The 27,608-nt window shown below is 39.2% G+C and overlaps 1 protein-coding gene across 6 annotated transcripts in view; it reads right to left on the reverse strand.

The window, feature by feature from the left end:
* Window positions 1-27,608, reverse strand: part of CACNA2D1 (calcium voltage-gated channel auxiliary subunit alpha2delta 1) — a 311,501-nt gene that overhangs the window by 79,325 nt on the left and 204,568 nt on the right. For all 6 annotated transcript variants that reach the window (XM_087934376.1, XM_087934375.1, XM_087934373.1 and 3 more), the window contains exons 7-10: window positions 20,804-20,935; window positions 6,321-6,390; window positions 4,442-4,492; window positions 3,363-3,462 (exon numbers count right to left, since the gene is read on the reverse strand). In XM_087934376.1, coding sequence (XP_087790502.1) covers window positions 3,363-3,462; window positions 4,442-4,492; window positions 6,321-6,390; window positions 20,804-20,935 — 353 coding nt within the window. The remainder of the gene's footprint in view (window positions 1-3,362; window positions 3,463-4,441; window positions 4,493-6,320; window positions 6,391-20,803; window positions 20,936-27,608) is intronic.

The following is a 27,608-nucleotide window of genomic DNA, read 5'->3' on the forward strand; positions in this document are numbered from 1 at the left end:
GCTACACCCAGGCAATGCTGGACATGTTAACTCCCAATAAATCCTTTTTGAGTTTTAGAAGTTTGGCTCGAGACTCAAGATTTCAATGGGGGGAACTGCTGGAATCCTGACATATATATTGAAGACAGTTTCTCTTGTCACGTACCACACAACTGCCTTGAAAATTCACAAGCAGAGGTCTCAGCTTCACAATCTACTAAAGATGGAGAACAATCCTTCCTTCCTTTGCATTTGCCGAAAGTATCTGTCATAGGTAAAATAATTTTTTTTTCCTGCAATGGCACATATTAGCCCCTGTATATTCAAGCAGGGAACTTTTGCAAACCACCATCCACTGATTAATTATATCTGCAGATTTGTCAACAACAGCAACAATTTTCTCTTTCTATTTCTCTTTCTTTCTTTCTTTGTTTACCCGATTTATGCAGCCACCAATCTCCATGAGTGACTTTGGTGAATAAACCGAATTAAAATAAAAGCAATGACGCACATTATAAAAGTTCAAATACAAGCAGCCGAAAAACAACCCAAATCCCACAAAATATTGTGTGTTACCTGAAAAGTCTACAAACACATTCGTTACTTGCTTCATTCTTTGGACTCAGTCTAAAGTTATTAAGGTAAGGCTGAAATTTATATGTCTGTCTCTCTGTCTATTTGTCTATCTATCTGTCTATCTTCATCATCATCTATCATCCATTGATCTATCATCTATCAATCATCTATCTATCATCTATCTATATCTATCTTTATCATCATCTATCTATCGATCATCTATCTATCTATCTATCTATCTATCTATCTATCTATCTATCTATCTATCTATCCACATCTAACTAGCTAGCTATTTTGCAAATAAATTCCACCTGAAGCTTTGATGCCACCTAAAATATCACAGAATTTCATCAGGTGCAATATATTTCCCTGTAATTGTAATTACAACTACTGAACTATTTAAAATTTTAAAATAATAATAACAGAGTTGGAAGGGATGTTGGAGGTCTTGTGGTCCCCCCCATTACTCAAGCAGGAGGCTCTATACCATTTCAGGAAAAATGAAATTATTATTTTTTTAAAAAAATTGTAATTGCATTGTAATTTAATAATTATCTATTATGAGACCTCTGTAGCAGGATAATCACTCCACCATTAACTGTTTATAGCTGCAATATATAAAGAGAGAAAGAGAGAGAGAGAGAGAGAGAGAGAGAGAGAGAGAAATATAAGCTATTTAGAAGCAACCCATTTTCTCTGCATCTGAAACACTCTTAAATGCAGAACCCTGATAGAAAAAGGGAAATCCCATCTCTTTAATTCAAAACCAGTATCCTGCTGTATCGCAGTGTTGTTTGGGGAATACAGAAAATTCAAAATATATAGCTGGCTTGATGCCAATTTAATCAGATATTCATGGAACTCATTTTCCAATCTAGGGGGATTGCTTGGTGCAGTTTGATGGCCCAGATGTATCTATACATATTACATGGGCAGCTCTGAAACACATCTAATTCCAAGACATTCTTCTTCCTTGCAACTATTTCCAGATTCGTTTTTTGTCTGCCTGCGTTCAGTAACAGGATCTAAGCGTTAGTTCTGATCAAAAGCTATACCATAAGAAAAAGCAGTAGCGTTTCTCAAATCTAGTTTCACAGCCAGGAAATGCTTCGGTTCTTCTCTTCCCTGAGCTCCTTTTTCCAATGGCAACTGGACTTGGTTTTTCCTTGAAGACGTTTCTGTCCTCATCCAAGAAGCTTCTTCATGTCTGAAGAATGAACTGGAGAAGCTTCTCAAATGAGGAGAGAAACTTCTTCAAGGAAAAACCAAGTCCAGTCACCATTGGAAAAAGGAGCTTTATGATAATCTGGATGATGGACAATCTCCACAGATGTTTCTGTGCTTCAAACATCTGGAGAAGGGGTTTAGCTACAAATCCTCATCTGAAATTCTTTGGCCAACTGGATCCAATAATTATGTACACATTGCTGTGTACATAATTATAATAATTAGGCTATGCCAGATCAGAGCTACATGTTCGGCTTAATTCTCATCATGTCTTCTTTCCAATTGTTTATTTATATCCTGCCTTTACTTTTACAGATAACTCAAGACAGCAAACATATCTAAAACGTGTTCTTTCTCCTATTTTCTCCACAAAAAACAACCCTGTGAGGTGGGTTAGGCTAAAAGAAAGTGATTGGCTCAAAGTCATTCAACTGGTTTTCATGCCTAAGGTGGGACTAGAACTCCCAGTCTCCTTGTGATTGTCTCAAAGTCATTCAACTGGTTTTCATGACTAAGATGGGACTAGAACTCCCAGTCTCCTGGTGATTGGCCCAAAGTCATTCAACTGGTTTTCATGACTAAGATGGGACTAGAACTCCCAGTCTCCTTGTGATTGTCTCAAAGTCATTCAACTGGTTTTCATGCCTAAGGTGGGACTAGAACTCCCAGTCTCCTTGTGATTGTCTCAAAGTCATTCAACTGGTTTTCATGCCTAAGGTGGGACTAGAACTCCCAGTCTCCTGGTGATTGGCCCAAAGTCATTCAACTGGTTTTCATGACTAAGATGGGACTAGAACTCCCAGTCTCCTTGTGATTGTCTCAAAGTCACTCAAGTGGTTTTCATGGCTAAGGCAGGACTAGAATAAATGCATGCACACACACGTGTGCGTGCACACACACACACACACACGGACACACACACGGACACACACATGGACACACACAAAGAGAGGCAGAGACAGAGAGAGACTGACAAACAGAGACAGCGTGTTTAACACATTCCCTTAGAACTGCAGGAGTCATAAATTGTTATGACAGACAGAATTCTTTATTGGCCAGGTGTGATTGAACACACAAGGGATTTTTCAGTGCCCAAATGGTCTCCCATGCAAACCATTTGAGAAAGAAGCCAGAGGGGATTTCAAGTAATCAAAGTAATCTGGAGGAAGGAAGGAAGGAAGGAAGGAAGGAAGGAAGGAAGGAAGGAAGGAAGGAAGGAAGGAAGGAAGGAAGGAAGGAAGGAAGGAAGGAAGGGGAGATGGGGAGGGAGGGAAGGAAGAAGGAAGGAAGGATCAAAGAATAGAGTAGGACATTTGTATCATGTGAAGATGCATTTTGATCTAAACCCATCTCTGCTTCCTTGGTCTTCTATCTGCTATTTGCTCTCCGAAAGCTCCTACTTTTAAAAACCAGGCATTTAAGCATTTTAAGAATTTCAGCCACATAAATCCAAGATGTGACCAAAAGGACAGGTAACAGCCTAAAGTTTTCCATGTGTTTTTCTAGGGGGTTACTGTCGCCCAATCTTCTTTAGACCTGTACCCCCCGCAAACTCCCCCAAAAGAGAGGGGAACACTCACCGAAACCACGTTCACAAAGTCGTCATCCGACAAGGTTTCCAACATTTCAATGACGGATGTTCGGATCAACTTCAGGGTCAACCCACTGACGCTACCGCTCCTACCAAGGAGAAGAAACCATCAAAGACCATCCTTGGTCATCAGTGGACATCTCCTGTGCTCCTCTGGCCCTTTACAAGCAAGGCTGGGACGGTTCGTACTTGCAATCTTATCTTTTCCATGACCTTTGATCTCGTCCATCAGCCAAAGCAAAGGGCCTTTGGCAAGATGAAATCGGAGATGAATAGTTCCTGGGGTTTTGGCTATGGTGCTTCCAAAGAGAGAACTTGATAAAGCTTCTGAATTACATGATGCTGTTGTTGTTTTTTTATGTGTAACCACATTGCAACATTTCTTTTTTAATTTAGATCATTTTTAATTCATTTATTTTCATTTTTATATATAAATGAATAAATATATAACTTTGGTCTTTTAGTCTAACCCCCTGGTCAAACAGGAGACTCATACGCTTCCCTCCTTCCCTCCATCTTCCTCCTTCCCTTCCTTCCTTCTCATCTCCCTCCCTTCCTTCCTTCCTTCCTTCCTCCCCCCTTCCCTCTCTCCATCCCTCATCTCCTTTCTCCCTTCCTTTTTCCCTCCCTCCTTCCTTCCCCTTCCTTCCTTCTCCCCTTCCTCCCTCCCCTCCTTCCTTCCTTCCCCCTTCCCTCTCTCCATCCTCCATCTCCTTCCTTCTTCTTCCTTCCTTCTCACCTCCCTCCCTCCCTCCCTCTCTTGCCATTCCAACTTTAAAATTCACATCTTTAGAATCTGCTTTGGGATTTCAACCCTTTTCTTTCGCAAGGAAGAGCAGCAAGCAGTGCTAGGTTTTTTTTCATCCTGTTGCATTTCAAAAGGTTATCAAAGCGAATATCATTTATATATTCATCCTATTGATACTTGTCATGAGAAGCACATCTCTGGGTGGTGTACCATAAAAAACAGCCTTCTCATTTTTTAAAACATCTTCATACCCATTGCTGTAAAAAAGAGCAATATTTTTCAATCCTCTGTATGAATGTTTAACCTTTTGGGGCACTTACGCATCAACGAGAATAAGCATATCTTTAGGAGAGGCGGCTCCTTGGATGTACCTGAAATAAAAAAAGATAAGCCAATAGAAAAAGGTCAGAAGTTTCTAAAAGATCCTTTGATAGTGTCGATCTCTCAGCAAGGGACACCTGAAGGATCAAAGGAAGCTTCTTTGTAAACCCATGAAGGAAAAAAAAAATCTCATTTCCATTTAGTAGACGCCTGTCTGAATAACCATGAAGTTGGACAACTCCCAAAGAAACGGGGATAAGATTCAGCTGGTACACACTGGTTCGGGAGAACTGGTAGTTCCAGTAATCAGTTGGTCCCATCCACCTGCCCCTACTCTAGTCTATCCTTTATTTCTTTGTTTTGAAGCTCAGCTAATTTGCATGGCACTATGGATTTCCATACCCCAGCTGTTTTACTCACTGGGGCTGCAGCAGCAGTTTTAATTTTTAGCTGAAAATGGCTGTTCTTAAAACACTGTCCACATGCTCACCAAACCGGTTGTTACACTGGTTGAATCCCCCCACTGCCCCAAAGCCTCTTTGGTATACCACGTTCCGAGCTCTGCAAAGCAACATCAAAAGGTTGCATAAGGAGAAAAGGAGTGGACCTGGCGCCAGCTTCCAAAAGTTGAAGAACCTCTACAATTCGGTGCATGGGTGTGAAATACAGAAGGTGGAGAAATTGAGAAATTAGGACCACCTGAGTTTGTTTCGATGGCTGGCTGGCTGGCTGGCTTGAAGTATGAATTAACAATCCCGCAGGAGGGAAGCTTTGAAAGTATGGGGGAGAAGAGCTCTCTGAAAAAGTTCTCCCGTGTTCCCTCTTCCATCTAAATTGCTTTCCTCCTTGCCCTCCGCGGAGCTGCTAATAGAAAATTTGGAGGGGGGAGCAGGTGGGCCGGTGGGGGAGGAAGGAAGGAGGCAAAAAGCAAAATAAAATTAACCCACCTCCCCGAACCTTTTTCCTCCCACTGGTTCCATTTTCCAAACTTCAAAGCAAACCTGTTCCTCCTTTAATTAAGAAATCTGAAAAACAGCAAAGGAACTAAGAGACCCTCCCGAATCAACGTTTGATTAATTTGGGTGACCAGTTTTATTGGTTTATTTGATATTTTAATTAAAGGGTTTTTTTATTGCATGTACTAATTCTTGCTCAAATTCTTGTTCTCTGTGAAGTTTAACGTATCGGTGCTTGGAGAAAACTGACTTCTGAAACTGCCTTTCAGAATTTGAAATCTTTCTATATCTATTTATCTGTCTATTTTTCTTTCTATCTTTCTATCTGTCTGTCTATCTGTCTATCTATTTATCTATATATCAATTATTTATCCATCCATCCATCTCTTTATATATATCTATCCATCTATTTTCCAGCATTTTAAATCTTTCTTCTTCTTCTTCTTCTTCTTCTTCTTCTTCTTCTTCTTCTTCTTCTTCTTCTTCTTCTTCTTCTTCTTCTTCTTCTTCTTCTTCTTCTTCTTCTTCTTCTTCTTCTTCTTCTTCTTCCTCCTCCTCCTCCTCCTCCTCTTCCTCCTCCTCTTCTCTTCTGCATCAATATCTTATTGATTTATCTAGATATCAATTATTTCTCTATTCATCTCTCTCTCTCTCTCTCTCTCTCCATCTATCATCCAATATTTTAAATCTCTTCCTCCTCCTCCTCCTTCATTCTCCTTCTCCCCCCTCTTCCTCCTTCTGCATCAATATCTATCAATTTATCTAGGTATCAATTATTTCTCTATCCATCTTTCTATCTCTCATCTCTATTCATCTATCCAAATTTTAAATCTGTATTTTAAAAAGTGAAGCTGCTGAGATTCCTTTGATTGAAGGGAAATGATGATAAGATGAGTTCCACAAACACGCAAATGAGACTTACCACGGTCTTCTACGGACATCATACAGATCAATCTTGTTCTGGGTTCGACTCTTGTCCACCCAGGGAGAGGCTGAAAGGAGAAACATGACAGAGATAGAATGACAGTGAAGAATTTACATCTTCACTGGATTGATGGATACATAAAAACACCATTAAAAGACCATTTAAAGCAGGGTTTCACAGCCACAGTTCATCTCACCATGGTTTCACTATTGTAAGCATATACAGATTGTCTTCAAGTTACAACAATTCCTTTGAAGTTATGATGACACTGAAAAAAGTGACAGACCATTTTATATGTCTAAATTAAATTTTCTATAGTTTTATGAAGTTGCTATCTTGATTTCTAAAAACTCTAATAACAGAATTCTTCAGATTTCTTGAAGCTCTAATAACAGAAACTTGAGTTAGGGGTTTTAGAAGTCAATGTAGAAGTTGGTTTATGATGAGCTAAACTTTGACTTCATAATATATGGACTATATACCTCATTTCTAATTTTGATAAATATTCTAAACTATAAAATATGAGCCTGTATACAGTAAATATTCAGCCAGTAGATGGCAGTGTTTACAATTTTGGATCTATGACATATAACCCTTTGTTCTAAGTTTCCTGTTTCTTGTTACAGTTAAACAGTTGAGCAGTAAAGCACATGGTGACTGTACTCTTTTTTGCTCTGTGGTGCTATATATAAACAGAATTTTCTAACAGTAAAGATGAAGGGTCATTAAGGCTTGTGCAGTCACTGGAGACAACATTTTACTTCATTTCATACATACAACCATTTTCAGGAAAATGCAATTTGATAGCAGAGTCTTTTTACAGAGAGCATATTACAGGAAATTATCTAATGTCTATCAAATTTCAATAGCAGGAGAGAATATTTGGAGCTCAGGGTTGAACTTTGGGGTCCTTGGTGCTCTCTGAGCTTATTCAACTCAAGAACATTATCAGTGCTAGAAGGGAGTAGTATTTGGTTTCTGTTTCTATGGAATTGCTTGAAACCTGTCAACTTTCTTCAACTTTCCAAACAGTATTTGGTAAATCCAAATACTTTGCTCCTTGAGGTCGAGAATATGAGTAACTGGGATTAAATTTACACTCTGTTATAATTCAAGATAAAACTTCTATAACATGATGTACTGTTGGTATATGACACCAGGGAAATTATCAAAAGTGTATAAAAGTATTTCAAACCAGTGGAGGAAATGTGAAAAGTATGAGGAGATAGTTTATCTGGCATGGTAAAATTGTGAGAAAACTGAAAAATTCTGGGTAGACAGTCATATAATGACACAACATTTTTTAATTATTAATGTTACTAAGAAACCAGAACTCTTTTTATTGGCATTTATAGATAATGAATTGCGGGGGGAGGGAAATCGTGTTAAATTGACACCGTGCACGATCGCAATTTGCAAGATGTTTTTATGCACAAGGATGGAAATAGAGAAATTCCTAAAATAGAGGAATGGATTATGAAATGATAGAAATGGAAAAATTGATCTGTTTGGTCAGAGAGAACAAAAACCACATTTTTTTAAAAAAGTCTGGAAATCTTAGATGGACTTATTGCTGAAAGAAGAAGAAAAAAATGAACCAATTATTTATGGATGTGAAGACTCAGAAAGATGAGGTGGGGGTGAAGGAAGCCTATAAATTATTTAAGATGGAAGAAGACAATAAAATTGTAATTATCTATTGAGAGGAAGGTCAAAAGCCATTTATAAGCTTCTTTTCTTTTGATTTTATGACTCCCCCTTGCTTTGGTTTGTTACTATTATATGAAAAAGTTCAGTAAATATAAATTAAGAGAGAGGGGGGAGAGGGAGAAAGAGACAGAGAGTCAGAGAGATACACAGAGAGAGACAGAGACAGAGAGACAGAGAAAGACAGAGAAAAAGACACACACACACAGAGAGAGAGACAGAGAGCCAGAGCCAGAGAGACACAGAGAGAAAGACAGAGAGAAACAGAGAGAGACAGAGACACACAGAGAGAGACATACACAGAGAGAACCAGAGCCAGAGAGAGAAAGACAGACAGACAGAGAGAGAGAGAGACAGAGACAGAGACAGAGACAGAGACACAGAGAGAAAGACAGAGAGAAACAGAGAGAGACAGAGACACAGACAGAGAGACACACACACAGAGAGAGCCAGAGCCAGAGAGAGAAAGACAGACAGACAGAGAGAGAGAGACAGAGAGAGACAGAGACAGAGACACAGAGAGAAAGACAGAGAGAAACAGAGAGAGACAGAGACACACACAGAGAGACACACAGAGAGAGAGACAGAGACAGAGAGAGACAGAGAGACAGAGACAGAGAGACAGAGATCTGAGAATGAAGTGGCCACCTTCATCTAACTAACATCTACTTATCTAAAACTTAGCCCTGATGACAACATACTTTAAAAGCCAGAAAGTTAACTTTTGTAGACAAATAATTTCATACAACCTGGGGTGTTTAAATTAACTACAAAGGTTTCCCGGAAAACATATTTTCATTAGCTTTCAAGGCCTAAACTGTATAATATTTATTTACATCTAGATAGGGATTACAGTTCTTCTCAATTTACAGTAGATCAAGGAGCTGATATCCTTTTTTAAAAAATGCAGATTTGTTTTCATTTTCATTTATTGACTGCTTTGAAGAAAATAACAAAAGAGAGCACATGGAAGAAAGAGTGGAAAGATATAATGGAGTAAAACAAAGTCTCCTGAGGATTGTGGTTTCCTAAAATATCATTAATTAATTTCTGAATAATTTTATCTATCATTTATCTATCACTAAGGTTTCATTTCTAAATTTAACTTAGACATGAATAAGAAAACCCACCCAACAAAACACAAGTTGAAAGTTACTCTAAAGCTTCCAGAAAGATCTTTCCTTCTTATTTTATTCTCTTAATTTTGATCTGTATTAGCTTACAAGGCGTTCTTTCTGAAATACACATTAATGATTGCCAAGCATAGAAGTAAACTGATTTTGTTTTTAATAGTATAAGCTTACTTATTTTTAGTTTGCTTGCTTATTCGTATGAGAAGCATCACAATTAAAATAAGGCATACGATGGGATATAAAATTTAAAATATAAAATGGAAGTTTCAGATATGCACAAATTAAACAGATCTTGCTTGATTTTTAGTTGGCATGATCGTTTGCACGATCATTACAACTGTATTTTTTTGCAACAGGTTTTTTTGGGGTAGCGGGGGAGAATAAGATATTAATCCTAAAAGGACATATTCTTCTTCTGCTTTCAGTTGCTCTGAGTTATTTATAAAAATAATAAAAGTAGGAGGAATTTCCTGATAGTGAGAACAATCAATCTGTGGAACGACTTGCCTGAAAAAGTTGCAGATTTTTAAGAAGAGACTAGACAGCTATTTGTCTGAAATAACAGAATAGCAGAGTTGGAAGGGACCTTGGAGGTCTTCTAGTCCAACCCCCTGCTTAAGCAGGAAATCTTGTACCATTTCAACCAAGTGGCTGTCCAATCTCTTCTTAAAAGCTTCCAGTGTTGGAGCATTCACAACTTCTGGTGGCAAGTAGTTCCACTGGTTAATTGTCCTCACTGTCAGGAAGTTTCTCCTTAGTTCTAGCTTGCTTCTCTCTTCCTTCAGTTTCCATCCATTGCTTCTTTTCTTGCCCTCAGGTGCTTTGGAGAGTGGAAATGGTATAGCGGGGGGGTTGGAATAGAAGACCTCTAATGTCCTTTCCAACTGTTATTATTTTTTCTGAATACTTCCAAAAGCAGCTAAGAATGCTACTTTTCCAGAGAGAGGTTAATAGTTTGCATTGTACATTTTTGTGTGTTTTTAAAAAAATATTACTATTGTTATGTGTGGTTGTGTTTATATTGTGTTTCATCTTGTGAACTGCCCAGAGCCTACTCAAGATTGTAGGAAGATGTAGGTTTGATTATTAAATAAAACAAATAATTTATTTCACTGCAGCTTCTGCCCTGGTGAGCAATGGTAGGATCCAACATTGGAAGAATGAGAGGTTCCCATTTTTGAGTTATGCATTCAAACGAGGTTGCATTAGGCAACTCAATTTACTTGGGCTCGTACATTTGCATAACTTACTAACTTTAATTACATGCAGTCATCCCAGAAGAATGCATCAAAATGCAGTCTTAGGAATCTATTTATTTCACTTGCTAATACATAAATCCATACTTGGTTAAAAAAATAATAGAAAATGTGTAAAAATATTTTATTTTGGCCAGAAAAAGCACTAATTCCTAGATTTGTTCAAAACTGACTACATTCCATTAGACTCTTCTTGTAGGCGATGTAAATTAGTATATGGATTTTCAAATTAGCTTTTTCTGTATGGCCATAAATATAGGAGATTATTATGTCACCTCTAAAATTTAAATACCATTACAGAATATGAGAAGGAAATAAATTGCAACCAAAACTCCCCTGCTTATTTTATGTCCTTATTCTGTTGTATTTGGAAGATGCTTAATTATTTTTGGTGATTGGTTTCTGGAATGAAAACCTGTAACACAGGACAGATTTATGGGCAAAAATAGTATAATTTCAACGCTGATCCAAAAAAACCAGGGATAATTAAATTAGAAGCTGAAAATATGTAGTTGTAACAATGGAAGAAGAAAGATAATTAAAATTTTGAGCAGAAAATGAAGTTTGTTCAAGAGGTTTTTGTTTTTTAAAAAAATCTTTTTCCATAAAAAGAGTTTTCTGTCTGTCATCCCAATCATGGGAAAGTAAGAATAATAGGAATTAATATCTTCTTTTACGATATGACCATATGTTGAAGTTCCTAAATTTAGGCAATCATAGCTGCAAACAGAGTAAGAAGAATTCTTTTCCAAAATTCTGGAGAGACAATATAGACCAGGGTATCTTAACCTCGGTCACCTGTGGACTTCAATTCCCAGAATTCCCCAGTCAGCTAGCTGGAGAATTCTGGGAGTTGAAGTACACATGTCTCAAAGTGGCCATGGTTGGGAAAGCTTGATGAGTAAATCATCTGAGTTATAAATTATCAATAATTATTTTATACTTTATTTTACTCCTTGTAATTTTTGTTGACTGTGTTTTTCCCCCCAAGTATGTTTAAACTCAGTTACTAATGTCCCAACAGTGCTTTTTCAAGAAACAACTGGACTTCAGAAAGAAATGTTTTCTTTGAAGACATTTAGTTTCTCATCTGAGAATCTTCTACAGATCTTCCAACCCACCAAAGAGGCCTTTAAATTTTAACTGATATTCTGCAAACGGATTGTCCCAGAGCTGCATAAACATTCAGCAAAGGATCCCCTTTTAACTATCTTTTCCTAAGAATTCAGATACATTTTGCCTGGTTTTCCATCAGTTAGTTCTCTTATTACTTACCACAGGGTAATAAGTCTCCTTGGTAAGTCTAATATTTTGGAAACAACTGTTACCTGCCAGAAATGGTTAACGCAACTGCAGCTGTGTTCCGTGAGGCTCTTGTTTAAAGAGAGATCTCGTTTTATTTTATTATCAATTGATTTTTTTCAAAGCTGATCCATTATTTATTTGCTTAAACAGATGGGGGAAAAATTCTCCATGTTGAAGCAGAGGGAGCTCAACCAATTTAAGCCAGCCAGATTTTGCAGAAAAACAAAACAGAACAAAGAAACACAAGGCTATAAATGAATGTGCAGGTCAAAGAAAAAAAGAAAAATGCAAACTTTTTTTTAAAAAAAAAAAGGATTGAAGGATTTGACATATTTTACATCTTATTGAAATTATAGGTATCTTATTGATTTATCAGCTTAATGCTTGCTCTACCCAATATAATTTGAGTAACATATATGACCAGGGCTGGGTACTGAAGAGGCTAGGGTGGGGAAAAAAATTACCACTGTGCTAGTGCTTTAATTTAAAAGGACTGTAGTCACTAAATTGCTTTTGGCACTTTCATTTCCTAAGACACAAGGTGGGGTTTGTACTAATAAACGAGGAACAAGAGACTGAAAGACCTCAAGGGAAGCTGGACAACACAGAAATTAAACAATATTTTTTAGCAACCAATGGGAAAAAAATGTGCTGCCTCTTGCAGTAGCATAATGAACTATTGATTTACAATTGCAACCTAAATTACATCTGTAATTAAGAGTAATAACAAAGGAAGAGCCTGGAAGGAGGGGGAATCAGCTGTCTTTTGTCATCCACCAAAATGTAATCCAAGTTACACATTTAGTGTAGAGTAGTGAGTGTAGTGTAGTGTAGTGTAGAGTAGAGTTGAGTTGAGTAAAATAGAAGATAAGAGAATAGGAAATAAGAAATAATAGAAGAGAATAAGAAATAGAAGAGAGTAAGAAAGAAGAGAAGAGAAGAGAAGAGAAGAGAAGAGAAGAGAAGAGAAGAGAAGAGAATAAGGAATAGAGCAGAGCAGAGTAGAGTAGCATGGAATAGAATAGAAAATAAGAAATAAGAAAATAGAAGAAGAAATAAGGAGAGGAGAGGAGAGGAGAGGAGAGAAGAGAAGCGTTGGAAAGGACCTTGGAGGTCTTCTAGTCCAACCCCCTGCTTAGGCAGGAAACATTACACCACTTCAGACAAATGGTTATCCAACCTCTTCTTAAAAACTTCCAAAGTTGTAGCATTCACAACTCCAGTTTAGGGTTAGGGTTAGGGTTAGGGTTAGGGTTAGGGTTAGAGAGAGTTGGAAGTCAATGCTTCTTTTTCTTTCTTTTTTTCTTCTCTTCTCTTCCCTCTCTTCCTCTGTACCATTTTCCTATTTACTTTCCTGTTTTGTATCTTATTTTATTTTATAACCCAATAAAAACCATTAAACTAGAAAACTGCACCATACATAATCGTAGGGGATAAATGGGCAGTCATATTATTATGTCATCATCTTAATATTATAATGACTTGTCTAGGGTAAGCCTCTTAGCCACCGAATTGTAAACAAAAAATCGACGAGTAGAAATTAACCAGGAAAAGTGAAATTATCCTGAGTTCCAATTTGAGTTCTTCCTACATAGCTGTTGTGGCCCGCCAGTGCCCAATGGAGCTGGTGGCAGACCTGGACAGCAAGGAAGTTGGGGAGGAACATGGGCCAGTCCCGGTGTCTGGGGGAGGCTCTGATGAGGGCTCTGCGTCGGAGGCAGAGATGGGGCCAGGGCCGTCCGACAGTTATCAGCTGCCTTCGGAGTCGGAGATCAGTGGGGAAGAAGAACAGCTGAAGCCTGTTCCCAGTGTGTGCATGCGCAGAGCTGCTGGGAGAAGTGAACAGCTAAGGAACAAGGGTCAACTCAGGAGTAAAGCCACAGGTGGGTGAATAGCCCCTCCCGTAAGGAATAAAAGAGGAGCAAAAGGAGAGTCGGGTTTGCAGGAGACAATTAGTTCATTTAATTAGTGTGAGAGATCTGTTCCTGACTCCTTGCCAAGTATTTTCTGTTACAGCATGGCATTTGGAAGCTATCGGCCTGGCAACTCTCCAAGCCTGATAAGGTCTGTGGTTGTAATTCACCCTTGAAAGACTGTTTGCCAGGATTTTGCTGGATGTGAATGAGAGGAAATCACATCAGCCTAATAAAAAGAGGTTTTGGCAGGATGAGGAGTCTGCTTTGTGATTTTGGGCAGCCTTGGTCAGAACAAAAGCAACATGAAATCCGGGAGATTTTTTCCAATGCCTTGAGAAGGTGGAGGCTGATTAACCCTGTCCTGTGCCAGCCCTTTGTTGAAACTGATTTTCGAGTCAAGACTGATCAACTGGGTGCCCCTGTAATCCAATCAAAAGGACACACCAAGGTGAAGATACGTAATGAGATATATAATTTGAGAGGCATGGGGAGAAAAAGAATGTTCTTGGAGATCAGCTCTCCATGAGGATTGATTGCTAAAGAATTCCAAGCAATTTAAGAACGTCCCTTCCAAAGGCAAGATATTGGTTTTCTCTCTTCTGCTGTAAATTCTCCATTTGATAAATTCACAGATTATTGACAAGAGTTTGATGGCAAATGTCCAGTTTTAACCGGGCGTGCTTTCTGATTTCAATCAGAAATAGATAATACAGGGAATCCTTGATTTACAACTGTCCATTTAGTGCACGTTGGAAGTTACAATGGCAATGAAGAAAGTGACTTAGGACCATTTTTCAATTCAGGAACATCTAACAAGGGCCTTTACTCTATTTTTTTAGACTTTGTATTCCTGTCAGTGGAAGAAAAACACCTATATGGGTAGGCCTCGACTTACGACAGTTTATTTAGTAACTGTTCAAAGTTACAACGGCACTGAAAGAAGGCACTTACGACCATTTTCACACTTATGACCATTGCAACATCCCCATGGCTGCATGATCACAATTCTTGCCAGCTGGTTCATATTTATGACTCATAAACGGCTCATATGGCTCATATTTATGACAGTTGCGCTGTCCTGGAGTCATGTGATCCCTATCTATCTATCTATCTATCTATCCACTGAATGTCATGTAAAATCACCTCCAAATTGAACACACACACACACACACACACACACACATGAATGAATATACCCGTCATTGCCTTGGCCAACATAAATACCATATTTCCCCCAAAATAAGACCCTGTCTTATATATTTTTTGCCATCAAAAAAGGCACTAGATCTTATTTTCGGGGATGACACCCACTGACACACCTCACTTGCGCGCATCACCCCTGGCCTCCCTTTCATTGTCAGAGGCCTTCAGGAACTTCTTCTTCTACGGCCTGCAAGGCTTTCCTGAAGGCCTCTGCAGCTGATAATAGAACTTTGGATCGATCCAGAGCTTTGTTATCAGCTGCAGAGTCCTTCAGGAAAGCCTTGCCAGCCTCGCTGGCTGCAGAAAAAATGGGCCAGTAAGGCAGGTGTCGGGGTGTGTGAGGCCTGGCTACAACTGTCCAAAGGCAAGTAGTAGGGCAGCTCCACCACCACCCCATCCACACCCTAGCTTAATTTCTGCCCTGGAGTGGGCAGAATCTTAATTAGGGCTTATTTGGGGGGGGTAGGGCTTATATTGGGCGTGTGTAAAAATCAAGCTAGGACTTACTTTAAGGGTAGGTCATATCATATTTTCAGGGAAACAGGATATATACACATACATACATACGTGTGTGTGTGTGTGTGTGTGTGTGTGTGTGTGTGTGTGGTGGCCAAGGCAATGGAGGGTATATTCCAATATACAGATAATTCTTTACTTTATGGCCACAATTGAGCTCAATCTTTATGCCGTCAAGTGAGAAATTTGTTAACTGAACTTTTGCCTCATTTTACGGCTTTCCTTGCCACCTTTGTGAGGTGAATTACTGCAGTTTGTTAAGTTAGCGACATGATCGTTAAGTGACTCTGGCTCCGCCATTTGACTTTGCGGATCAGAAGTTTGCAAAAGGGGATCCCATGACCCAGGGGGGATGCAGCAACCATTGTAAGTATGAACCACAGTGGCCAAGCACCTAGATTTCAATCAGGTGACCACAGGCAGGCTACAAAGGTCATAAGTGTGGAAAATGACCCAGACACTTTTCTCAGTGCTATTGTAACTTTGAATGGTCATTAAACAGATTGTTGTAAATCAAGGCCTACCCAGGGGTGGGATTCTACCAGTTCGGACCAGTTGGGGCAAACTGGTAGTTCCAGTGAGCATTTGGCCCCACCCATCCACCCCTGCTCTTTCTTGTGCTTTATTTCCTGTTTTTTTTAGCACAGCTGATTCACGGCAAAACCACCTCAGCTGTTTTATTCACTGGGGCTGCAGTGGAAGGTAAGTAACTTAGTTGAAAATGGGCTTTTGAAAAAGCTGAATGTGCACACAAAGCACACACTCACCAAACCGGTTTTACACCAGTTGAATTGCACCACTGGCCTTACCTGAATGGAACCAAAATATTGTGACAGTCACTAAATGCAGTTGTAAGTCAGCAGTGTGAGCCAGCAGTGTGCAGCAGCAGCCAAAAAAGCCAATGCAATCCTAAGGTGTATTAACAGAGGGATACAATCAAGATCAAGTGAGGTACTAATATCAGTCAATAAAGCCTTAGTAAGACCACACTTAGAGTACTAGAGTTTTGGTCACCACCCAAAAAAAAAAGATGTTGAGGCTCTAGAAAGAGGGCAGAGAAGAGCAACCAGGATGATGGGGGGACTGGAGGCTAAAACATTCAATGAACAGTTGCAGGAACTGGGCCTGGCTAGTCTAGGGAACAGAAGGACCAGGGGAGACATGGTAGCAGTCTTCCAATATTTGAGGGGCTACCCCAGAGAGGAGGAGGGGGTCAAGCTATTTTCCAAGGCACCCGAAGGTCAGACAAGGAATAATGGATGGAAACTGAACAAGGAAACTGAACAATTCAACCTGGAAATAAGGAGAAACTTTCTGACAGTGAGAACAGTCAACCCACGGAACAGAAGTTGCCCTCAGAAGTGCTGGGAGCTTCATCACTTGAGACTTGCAAGAAGAGATTGGAGTGCCATCTGTCAGAGATGGTGTGGGGTCTCCTGCTTGGGCAAGGGGTTGGACTAGATGACCTACAAGGTTCTTTCCAACTCTGATCATCTGTTATCTGAATCGCACCACTGGGCCTACTTGAAGTGAGACTACAATATTGTGACCATCACTAAATGAACTGTTATAAGTCAAGGACTGCCTATGTTCAAGAGCTGATAGAACTGTGAAAGTCAAAATATATGGAGTAATGAAATGCACAGAACAAAACACACACACTTTTTCCTTTTCAAAAAAGTATTAATGGAAGGCTTCCAAAGAATGAATGTTAATTGTCGTTAGGCACAATAACAGAGTTGGAAGAGACTTTCAGACTGGAATTTGTTTAAATAAATAACCTAACCAACACTAAGCAGGGTTTCATACTTCCTGCCAACTCAGTGGCAAAATTGCCACTTTTTAAAACAGCCAACTGATTTTAAAAAACAGATTAAAGAAATCATCATTATCTGTTCATTATTCCCATTCCCATTCAAGGAAAAAAAATCTATTTGTAGACTCCCTTCAGTGGAAATAAACGAGACCAACAATTTATGAGGCTCAAATTGTTTTGGGGACTTGTAGGATAGTCCACACTTTGAATATGCATATATTCGATAATGAAATTTAATAATTCAGGGTTCCTCCAACATTCTTCCACTGGAGATCGTCCAAATTAGATTTTCAAGGAACCTGAAGCACTGATTAAGAATTATGTAAATTCCATGTCTAAGTATAAATTCAATTTCCATAAATTGATTGGGAGGGTGGTGTTAGATTCTCTGTCCCACCCACTGTTATTCCACGGGTTTTCTGAAAAAACAAAGATGCTCTCAAAAGCAAAATAAAAGAGGACTTTTGGACTGCCCATTGTCAACTTGTAAAGCATTCCTATGCCTGTTTTCGAGCTGCCATAAGCAGGTGGGGGAAAAAACCTGAAGGAGCAGTATGGCAATTCAAACCAGAAGTACATTCCATGCTTATCTTACAAGGATTGTAGCCTAGGCTACCAGACCAGGAAAATCCTTCATTGGAGAGTGTGATTGATGACACGCAGCCATGAAGAGTTGGCTTCACGGGGGTCAATGCTGACACGTTGCTCCTAATAAATATTTTGGATTCTTTTAAAGCTTGGCTTGAGGCTCATGATTTAATTTGGGCAATTGCTGGAACACTGACAACCGTGAGCAAATAGGAAGCAAAGTGGGAGCCAGGGAGGAATGAAATGAGCAGGAGCTCCTAATCTTCCTTGGCTTCTAAATCATAAATCAAGGCTCATTTCTGCAAGCAATGACTTCTAGAAACTTCAGCTTAGCCTTTCATAAAGGAGAATATTTGCAGCTCAGGGTTGAAATGGGGGGAGGCTTGGATGCTCTCTGAGTTTTATTGTTTTGCTGTAAATGTTTCATGATCCACATCATCAGAATTAGAAGGGTGTGAGGTTTCGGGAGAGGAGGAGGAGGGGGGAGGAGGAGGGGAGGAGGAGGAGGAGGAGGAGGAGGAGGAGGAGGAGGAGGAGGAGGAGGAGGAGGAGGAGGAGGAGGAGGAGGAAAAGAGACAGAAAGAGAGAGAAAGAAAGACAGAAAGATTGAGAGAGAGGGTGAGGAGAGGGAGAGGAACAGAGGGAGAGAGGGATCAGAAAAAGTTGTTTCTGTCTCAATGGAAAATGTTTGTTAGAACTCAAAGTAATACAGCTGAGAATCACAAATATAGGTCCTTGGTTTTAGTTCTTTCCTCAAAAGTCAGAAACCTTGAAGTGCTCAGTATCAGAGAAGATAGGGTGGAATTCAAAATCTCATTCCTGTTTCCATCAAACGTCTTCTCTCCAGGAGCTCAACTACACAACAACTTGACCTGCCTTGGAAGACTTGCTTACATTTTGCCAATGACCTGAATTTGCAATGGTGCCCCCATCAATGTAATTTTTTCCTTTATGTACACTGAGAGCATATATACCGAAGACAAATTCCTTGTGTGTCCAATTATACTTGGCCAATAAAAGAATTCTATTCTATTCTATTCTATTCTATTCTATTCTATTCTATTCTATTCTATTATTCCATTCCATTCCATTCCATTCCAATTCTATTCCATTCCATCTCATAATCCGCCTATTGATGAGCATATTGAAGCCAACCCAAGGGAGAAGGAGGAGGAAGAGGAAGAGGAGGAGAAGGAGGTCTGAGGTCCTTGGTGCTCTCTGAGCTTGGTGGTTTTCTTGCAGACATTTCATTACCCAAACTAGGCAACATCATCAGTGCTAGGGTTAGGATTGTGATGCTGCCTAGTTTGAAAATGAAATATCTCCAATAATACCATCAGGCTCAGAGTTCACCCAGAACCCTTCAATTCCATTTAACTTAAGCCAAATTTACGCCATAAAATTCAGTTACCACCTACAGCCTGCCAGAGAAAAATACTGCATTAAAAAGAGATTAAGAATGTTTTCTTCTTCTTAATTTTTTTAAAAATCCTTTAAAAGACTCTTCAACCAAGTTCATTAGATCAGCCTCCTAGAATATATAAATGGAGTGGGAGCTACCAACGGCCTGCAGATATTGAAAAGATACTCCCAATTTAAATGAATTACTACAGTGCCTCTGCTAAAGAGAGGAACTGGCTAAATGGATCTAACGAGGTCCTTTTGTTTTGTATTCATCAGTCTCAGCTCCAGTAGATGACCTTAGCCTTCGGGGACACTGGAGACAATTTAGAGCACCCTTTAAAAAGAAAAGAACCCAGTCTTGCCACTTTTCAATTTAACGAAGCCAAATTGCCTTTCTAGCTGCTGATTCAAGAATTGCCAGATGTCACCTTAACTGCTCTTACAACGGTGATATAGGAGAAGGCAGCCGACTGACAAAAGCTAATGCACTTCTTGAAAATGTCAACTAGACTCCATCCCATATCCCATCTCATTTTTGGTGAAGAGGCTAGAGTTAATTAAATATCAGGGAAGCTTCTTTTTCTTCTTCTTCTTTTGCCCTTAACATTTTTAAGACTTTTGACTATTCAGACTATTTAAGACTATTCTGCGCCAACTCAGAAAGCTCAAACTGTCCAAGGAGCTGCTGAACCAGTTTCTACGGAGGAATTATTGAGTCTGTCATCTGCATCTCTATGTTTGTCTGGTTTGGCTCTCCAACCCAACAGGACAGATACAGACTTCAGAGAGTCATTAGGACTTCAGAAAAAACAATTACTACCAACCTGCCTTCAATCGAGGACCTGTATATATTGCACGAGTCCAAAAAAGGACTGTGAAAATATTTACAGACCCCTCACATCCTGGACATAAACTGTTTCAACTCCTACCCTTAAAACTACGCTATAGAGCACTGCACACCAGAACCACTAGACACAAGGACATTTTTTCTCCGAACGCCATCACTCTGCTAAACATGCCATTCCCTCCACAGTTCAACTATTTACTAAGTCTGCACTACTATTACTATTAATCTTCTCATCACCCTCTTATCACCCATCCCCTCCTACTTGTGACTGTATGACTATAACTTTGTTGCTTGTATCCTTACAATTTATATTGACTGTTTCCTAGTATGATCTGATTGCTTATTTGTACACTATGACTATAATTAAGTGTTTGTACCTGATGATTCTTGATGACTGTATCTTTTCTTTTATGTACACTGAGAACATTTGCACCAAAGACAAACTCCTTGTGTGTCCAATCACACTTGTCCAATAAAGAATTCTATTCTATTCTATTCTATTCTATTCTATTCTATTCTATTCTATTCTATTCTATTCTATTCTATTCTATTCTATTCTATTCCATTCCATTCCATTCCTATTCCTATTCCAATTCCAATTCCAATTCCAATTCCAATTCCTATTTTATTCTATTTTCTATTCAAAGAGCATTATATCAGAGAGGAAAACCATCTGCCTCTTCCCCTCCAGCCCCATTAAAAATATATCCCCTGATTTCCATGGAGCAAGTCTAGAGAAGAAGGCAAGAGGCATGATAGGGAATATCGACCGACAAGATGGAAGATTACCTGGGTAGTATCTAGCGAGACCGGTCGCGCTGCCGAAAACTTGCCACAGCAGACTTTGATCTTCCTCCCTGTTCTTTTTAAAGACTTCATCTAATGCACCTGTCCAGTTCAGTTCGTTCAGCACGATGGTAGCTGCAAAAGGACGGGAGGAAATAAAACACACATGTGTAAAGTTGTGATTGTACTGTGCCGTGCACCAAAAGAGATTCCCCAAAAGTAATGGATGGAAGCTTATCAAAAGGAGAGATCTAACTTAGGACTGAGGAGAAATGTCCTGACAGGCATTGTCTTCTTTTAACGATCCCATAATACAGAGGTGGAGTCTGGGCAACTGAATGGAGCCAGCAGAGTTTTTACTGGCCGATGCTCTTCCTGTCACCAATGTGGAGTTTTGTTCAGCAGATATATTCTCAGAGAGAGAAATATCTGCCTCTACCTAGGGTCGAACTCACAGACTCTTGATTGTGAGGTGAGAGCTCCATCTCTAGGCTACCGCACCACACTGAGAAATTTCCTGGCAGTGAGAACAATTAATATGAATCGGTGGAACGACTTTCCTTCAGAAATTGTGCAAGCTCCATCACTAGAAGCTTCAAGAAGAGACATTTGCCTGCTTCAACAAAGGGATGGACTATAAGACCTCCAAGGTTCCTTCCAACCCTATCATTCTATTTCTAAATGAATGCTAGGTCCCCTTCACTTAAAAAAAAATGCTTTAGAAAAGACAGATATGTTTCCAAAGGAAGAGAACATTTAAAGTGTTGAACAGTGGGGTCCTTGATCTTCTTTGAGCTTGCTTGTTGTCTTGCAAATGTTTTGTTACCCAATTACATAACAGCATCACAGATGCACTGATGAAGTTACCTAGTTCAGTAACGAAACATCTGCAAGGAAAACCAACCAAGCCCAAAGAGCGGGAAGGATCCCACAGTTGTATTTAGCTATCAAATTCTTCTTCAAAGCATGCCCAGTTTTAGGCTGGTTTAAAAATTTAATATCCATAACAGGGAGAGCAGTCAACAAAGGCATTTCTAGGTGCTTCTGTTGATCTATTGTTATTTTTTCAGCACCACTGTAACTTCAAATGGTCACTAAATGTTGTAAGCCAAAGACTATCTGCACAACTGTGGATTTTTTGGATCATAGTGTGATATATAAAAATATACCTGTGAAAATATAAAGCAATGGTAACACCATCTTTAACCACTGTGTTAACCTATTATAATTTATTGGAATGTTATGTGACAATTCTCTATTGTTTTGTAGGAAGGTTACATATTTGGCAGGTTACACTGACCAGTGTCATGTTAATGATGGAAATTACTGGAAATGGGAACAGGTAAACAGGACAAGGAAACAGATGTTATGCTATAGTAACAGGGGTGCTGGATAGGGAGATACGTAGCTTGGATAGATTGTGAACCCAGGAAAGGTGCAGAGACTGTATACTTGAACCTGTATATAAACCCCAGCCCTCCTGGGGGAAATGTTTTCTGCCCAAGGGCAGAATTCCCTTTTGCAAAAGCTCTTATATATTGTTTACGTGTCTCCAGTTTTCAGTTGTCTGAATACCTGAATGGTAGATTTATTTATTTTTTATCACAATAGCCTATTCACAAATATATAAAAATAATACCATGTTTTGCATCGCCCACGGGAGTTAACAGAGGCCCCACTTTCTGGAGGGAGGCTAAATTAATAACAGAGGATCCAGAGGGAGTAAGAATGAGACAGAAGAGAAGAATATAGCATTAAATGTAATATTAGGCTTGTAAAGCCAGCTGGGGATCCAAATTCCAAGAGCGTGCTCATTACTGTAAGTTAACCGTGTTTTCATGTTTATGGATGTGATCATTTGCAGAGAGAGAGATCAGCTGTGTGAACATTAATATTCATAGGCCAGGCCAGCTTCAGAATTAACTTGAAATACCAAAAAAAAAAAAAAAAGTAAAATAAAATAAAATAAAAATTTATATTCATAAGCATGATTGGGGAAGTGCTAAAGGGCTAAAGATAGAAGGAGTCTAAATGGACTAAGTCTGGAGTTATTTATGCAAAACAAAAAAACAAATAAAAAGAGAATAATAATATTAGTTTCTGGCATTTTCTTTTGCAGACCAAACAGATTGAGGGTTTTTTAAAAATCATTTTCAAAAAGGGGGAGGCGAGGTGGTTTCTCGAGGCTCCTACATTAATAATTGATGGAACAAACAATTAATGCTTCATTACAATATTGATAAATAGCTGCAGCTTTCCTTCTCCTTTAAATGCCTCCTTTATGGGCTGAAATAACTCACTCACGCTAGGCAACAGCTGGCATTCAGTTAATTGGAACAAACCTAGGTTTAACTCATCAGATGGAGTTTTATCAATCTGTTTTTGTTATTGTTTTTCTTCCTCTTCCTCTTTTTCTTCTGCATCAATATTTTATTGATTTATCTAGATATCAATTATTTCTCTATCATCTCTCTCTCTCTCTCTCTCTCTCTCTCTCTCCATCTATCTTCCAATATTTTAAATCTCCTCCTCCTCCTCCTTCTTCTTCCTTCTTCCCCTTCCTCATCCCCTTTGCCTTCTCCTCCTCCTTCCTGATAGCATTTTGAAGTTTGGAGGTAAACACACTGAAGAGCCATCCTAAGTCTATGTTGATTAACAAAGGATTAAAGTCAGCCCTGGAAAAGTAAATTTGTGTGCGCTTTTTCTCTTTCCTTAACTTCAATTCGCAAACCGCTGCCTTCAAAATATACCATCATTTATTCATAAAAAGGTTCCCATAGATGTCATCTAAGTAGGAGCCAAGCAGCTCAGCTGAACACTAATAAGAAGCAATCTAAGACAAGGATGTTTCCCTAAGCAATACAGTTAGACCTCGACTTATGACCAATGAACATAAGACAAGGATGATTCCCTAAGCCATACAGACAGTCCTCAACTTATGACCACAATTGAGCCCAACACTTATGTTGCTAAGTGAGGCATGTGTTAAGTGAGTTCATCCCGTTTTATGACTTTTCTCGCCATGTTTGTTAAGTGAATCACTGTGGTCTGACCCAAACCTGGATCCTTAGTGTCAGAAGGTTGCAAAAGCGGATCACGTGACCAGGGGACCCTGCAACCGTCATAAATATGAGTCAGTTGTCAAGCATCTGAATGTAAATCACATGACCACAGGGATGCTGCAATGGTCATAAGTGTGAAAAATGGTCATAGGTCCATTTTTCCAGTGCCACTGTAACTTTCAACTGTCACTAAGTGCAATGTTGTAAGTCGAGGGCTACCTGTATTATGGAGGAAGTAGAAGGGGAGATTTTTCACACTCATCCCTTTCACTTCCAAGAGTCTAACCTGTAGAAATGAACAAGCTGGTATGGAAGGTGGAGTTAAACATGTCATTTGTTTGGAAACACTGCATTGCCACAATAGACCTTTACCTTTAACTGTTAGTCCACCTGCTTCTTATACTGTATATTGGTAGAAATAATAAATTCTTCAGTGCTTTGAACTCAGCAAGTCTTCCTCACTCTTAGCACCTGGCACTATGCATCCAATTCAATCTAGCAGATTGGGCATACTACATATCCCATCAGCCACTCTTGATAAGGTGAAGTCAGCTCAGTTGAAAAACCGGTCATTAAAAATTTAATTGTTTTGAGAAGCTTGGTTCTTTCTTAATGGCTAAAAATGTGCATGAACACCCCCCCAAAAAAAAAAAATCCCAACTGTAATTTTCAAGAAAGCAGAATTGGGGAATGAATAGCCATAAAATGCATTTGTTTCACTCAAACCAAGTGGCAATGGATATTATTGCAATATATAGTGCTAACCTTTTGGGCTCCTGTGCCAAAAATTGTGTGTGTGCTTGCACGCGCTCACTCATATGCGTCAGCACCCGGAAGGCAATGCGTCCCCCGTGCATACGTGTGCAATCCCCCCTCCGCTGCCACCTTACCAGCAGCACCTCACAACTGATTTTCGGCTGGTTTGAGGCCTTTTTTGGCCTCCCAGAGGCTTGAAAAACACCTCTGCAGGCTTTGCAGGGTGAATAATAGGCCTGTTTTGTCACTTTCTGTAATACCGTAATTCACTGTCACCCCTGATCCTGCTTTTCCTGCCCCACCCCTCTGGGTGTATCATCCAACGAAAAACATCCATAGCCAAGAATCATCAATCATGCTCTCCAATTAGATTTTTTTGCAGCAGAAGCTTCAGTCATCTAATCAGTCTTTGAAGAAAATATGAATGGAATGTACTTGTGATGAACCGTAGTCTCTCAAAATAACCCAAAACCCAAAACATATATTAAAGTCCGGTAAAGCCTTCAACTTAACTTCACTGTTTTATTAGGCACAGTTTAAAGTCACAAAAGTAAATAAGGAGGCAAACAGAAAACCAAACCAAACCGCACTGATGAAAGTTCTGAAGCAAGCCGAGATAACTAATTATAAACTCTTTCCTGGTGTTCTTCCCATGGACTTTTCTCGGCTATTTTCCTGAATAGCTGAGAAAAGTCCATGGGAATAACACCAGCAAAGATAAGCCTCTTTCAAGGTGAACACTAAATTGACTTCAGCAATTCCAACTGCGCAGTTGCAAACTTATATACATAGCTCCCACGTGCAAGCTACGAGGAGGATCATGGTAATCTCCTCTTGAGTAGACCTCACTTTTCCCTGATCCTCTCCTCCCTGTGTGACCTAGGATGGATAGAGGATGGGCCTGGATCCTCCTCTGACTGCTCAGCTGGCCTCTGCCCTTCCTCAGCCTCCTCCACCACCTCTGGAGCCACACTCCCACTCCCTGTTGACTGTTCCTCCTCTTCCTCAGAGTCAGACTCCACCAGGGGCATGACAGTACTTTCGATTCCATACTGCCACCTGCTCTTTGAATCTCCCTCCCTTCTTTCTGTTGTCAACTATAAAACGTGTATACAAAATGTTTTATGACTTGACACCAACTCTGGCCTATATCATTTACAGTACCCTATGATCCTGTCCCCGCCCCCCTCACAGGTGGTGTCATAAATCAGATTCCCCCCCTTTTTTATGGCAACTACTAAAACAGGCATAGGGATGTTTGATGAGTTGACAGAAAATCATAAAACGAGGCAAAACTCACTTAACGAGTATCTCACTTAGCAACATAAATGTTGGGCTCAATTACAGTCATAAATTGAGGATTACCTGTATTTCAGATTTGGGCACAAAATGACACTCACAAATATAAATAATGCAAACTGAGTTTTCTTACTTAATAAAGCGAATATCTGAATTTATTTATCAAATATAAGATAGAGTAAGCTGCTTGGTATCTCCCCCTGCCCCCCAAAAAAATCCATGATGCCAATGATAATAAGCTTACTCAACAGCTGGTATTTACATATCAAACAATTTTCCAAAAACATGCAATAAATTCTTTACATTGTATAATACTTCCAGCTTTTGTTTGTTTCTGTTGTTACTGCTAAGCTCCTGAATTGTCTTGTGATGACATGCAGATCATTAGCAAATGTTGGGAGCACAGCCTGTTATAATGTTACCAACTCTTTCCAAATTCAGTTCCTAGATTCAATTTGTTATGCAAGAGGGAAATATTTCTGTCAAAAGATTTGCAACAATTTGCCATGCCAGACAACAATAGTCATAAAATGCATTTGTTTAACCCAAATAAAATGACAATAGATATTATTGCAATATACGGTGTTACTATCTAACAGCTAAAGAAAAACGTATGAACATCAGGGATAAAAGATTCACACCAATTAAGAGAAGAGTTACCGGTAGTTTAAGATTCTAATTTCATGTCTTTCCAAACAGTGGATTATAATACGGTAGTATCTCCCTGAATAATCCAGGAATGTTTTCAGAAATGACTTCAAAACCGATTAATTCCAAATTTCAGGAATAGAATACATCAATATGCTGACAATTTAAAATTGCAGCTCCTTGTGTTAAAATCTGATTAACCCAGCTAAGATTATTAAACTAATATGAATCATCTAAAAAGCATGACAAAAGTCAATTGTGTTTCCATTCCTTTGAATGTATTATTATATCTGCTGCATAAAAAATGTTAATAACTACCTATTTTGAATATCTGCTGAGAGATTTAGAAACCACCAACCCTTCACAGGACAGGACAGGAGAAAGGAAAGGAAAAGAAAGGAAAGGAAAGGAAAGGAAAGGAAAGGAAAGGAAAGGAAAGGAAAGGAAAGGAAAGGAAAGGAAAGGAAAGGAAAGGAAAAAGAAAGGAAAGGAAAGGAAAGGAAAGGAAAGGAAAGGAAAGAAAAGGAAAGGAAAGGAAAGGAAAGGAAAGGAAAGGAAAGGAAAGGAAAGGAAAGGAAGAAGGGAAGGAAAGGGAAGGAAAGGAAAAGGAAAGGAAAAAGGAAGGAAAGGAAAGGAAAAGGAAAGGAAAAACAAAAGGAAAAGAAAGGAAAGGAAAGGAAAAAGAAAAAAGGAAAAGAAAAGGAAGCAAATAGATGGTGAAGGGAAGGGAAGGAAATGGAAGGGAAGAGAAGGAAAAAGGAAAGGAAAAAGGAAAGGAAAAGGGAAAGAAAAAAGGAAAGGAAAAGGAAAAGGGGAAAGGAAAAAGGAAAAGGAAAGAAAAAAGAAAGGAAAGGAAAGGAAAGGAAAAGGAAAAGGAAAAGGAAAAAGGAAAAGGAAAGGAAAGGGAAATTTTATTCTCGTTATCCTATGCAATAGTCTAAATATTGTTCTATTTTTAATCATTGATCATGATCACGCCATTATGTCCTGTCATAAATTCTTATCCAGTGCTATTTTCCGTCAAAAAGAGGGAGTGATGAAAA

This window comes from Pseudonaja textilis, chromosome 5 (genome assembly GCF_049901715.1).
Source record: "Pseudonaja textilis isolate UNSWEBS1 chromosome 5, rPseTex1.2, whole genome shotgun sequence".
NCBI lineage: Eukaryota > Metazoa > Chordata > Lepidosauria > Squamata > Elapidae > Pseudonaja > Pseudonaja textilis.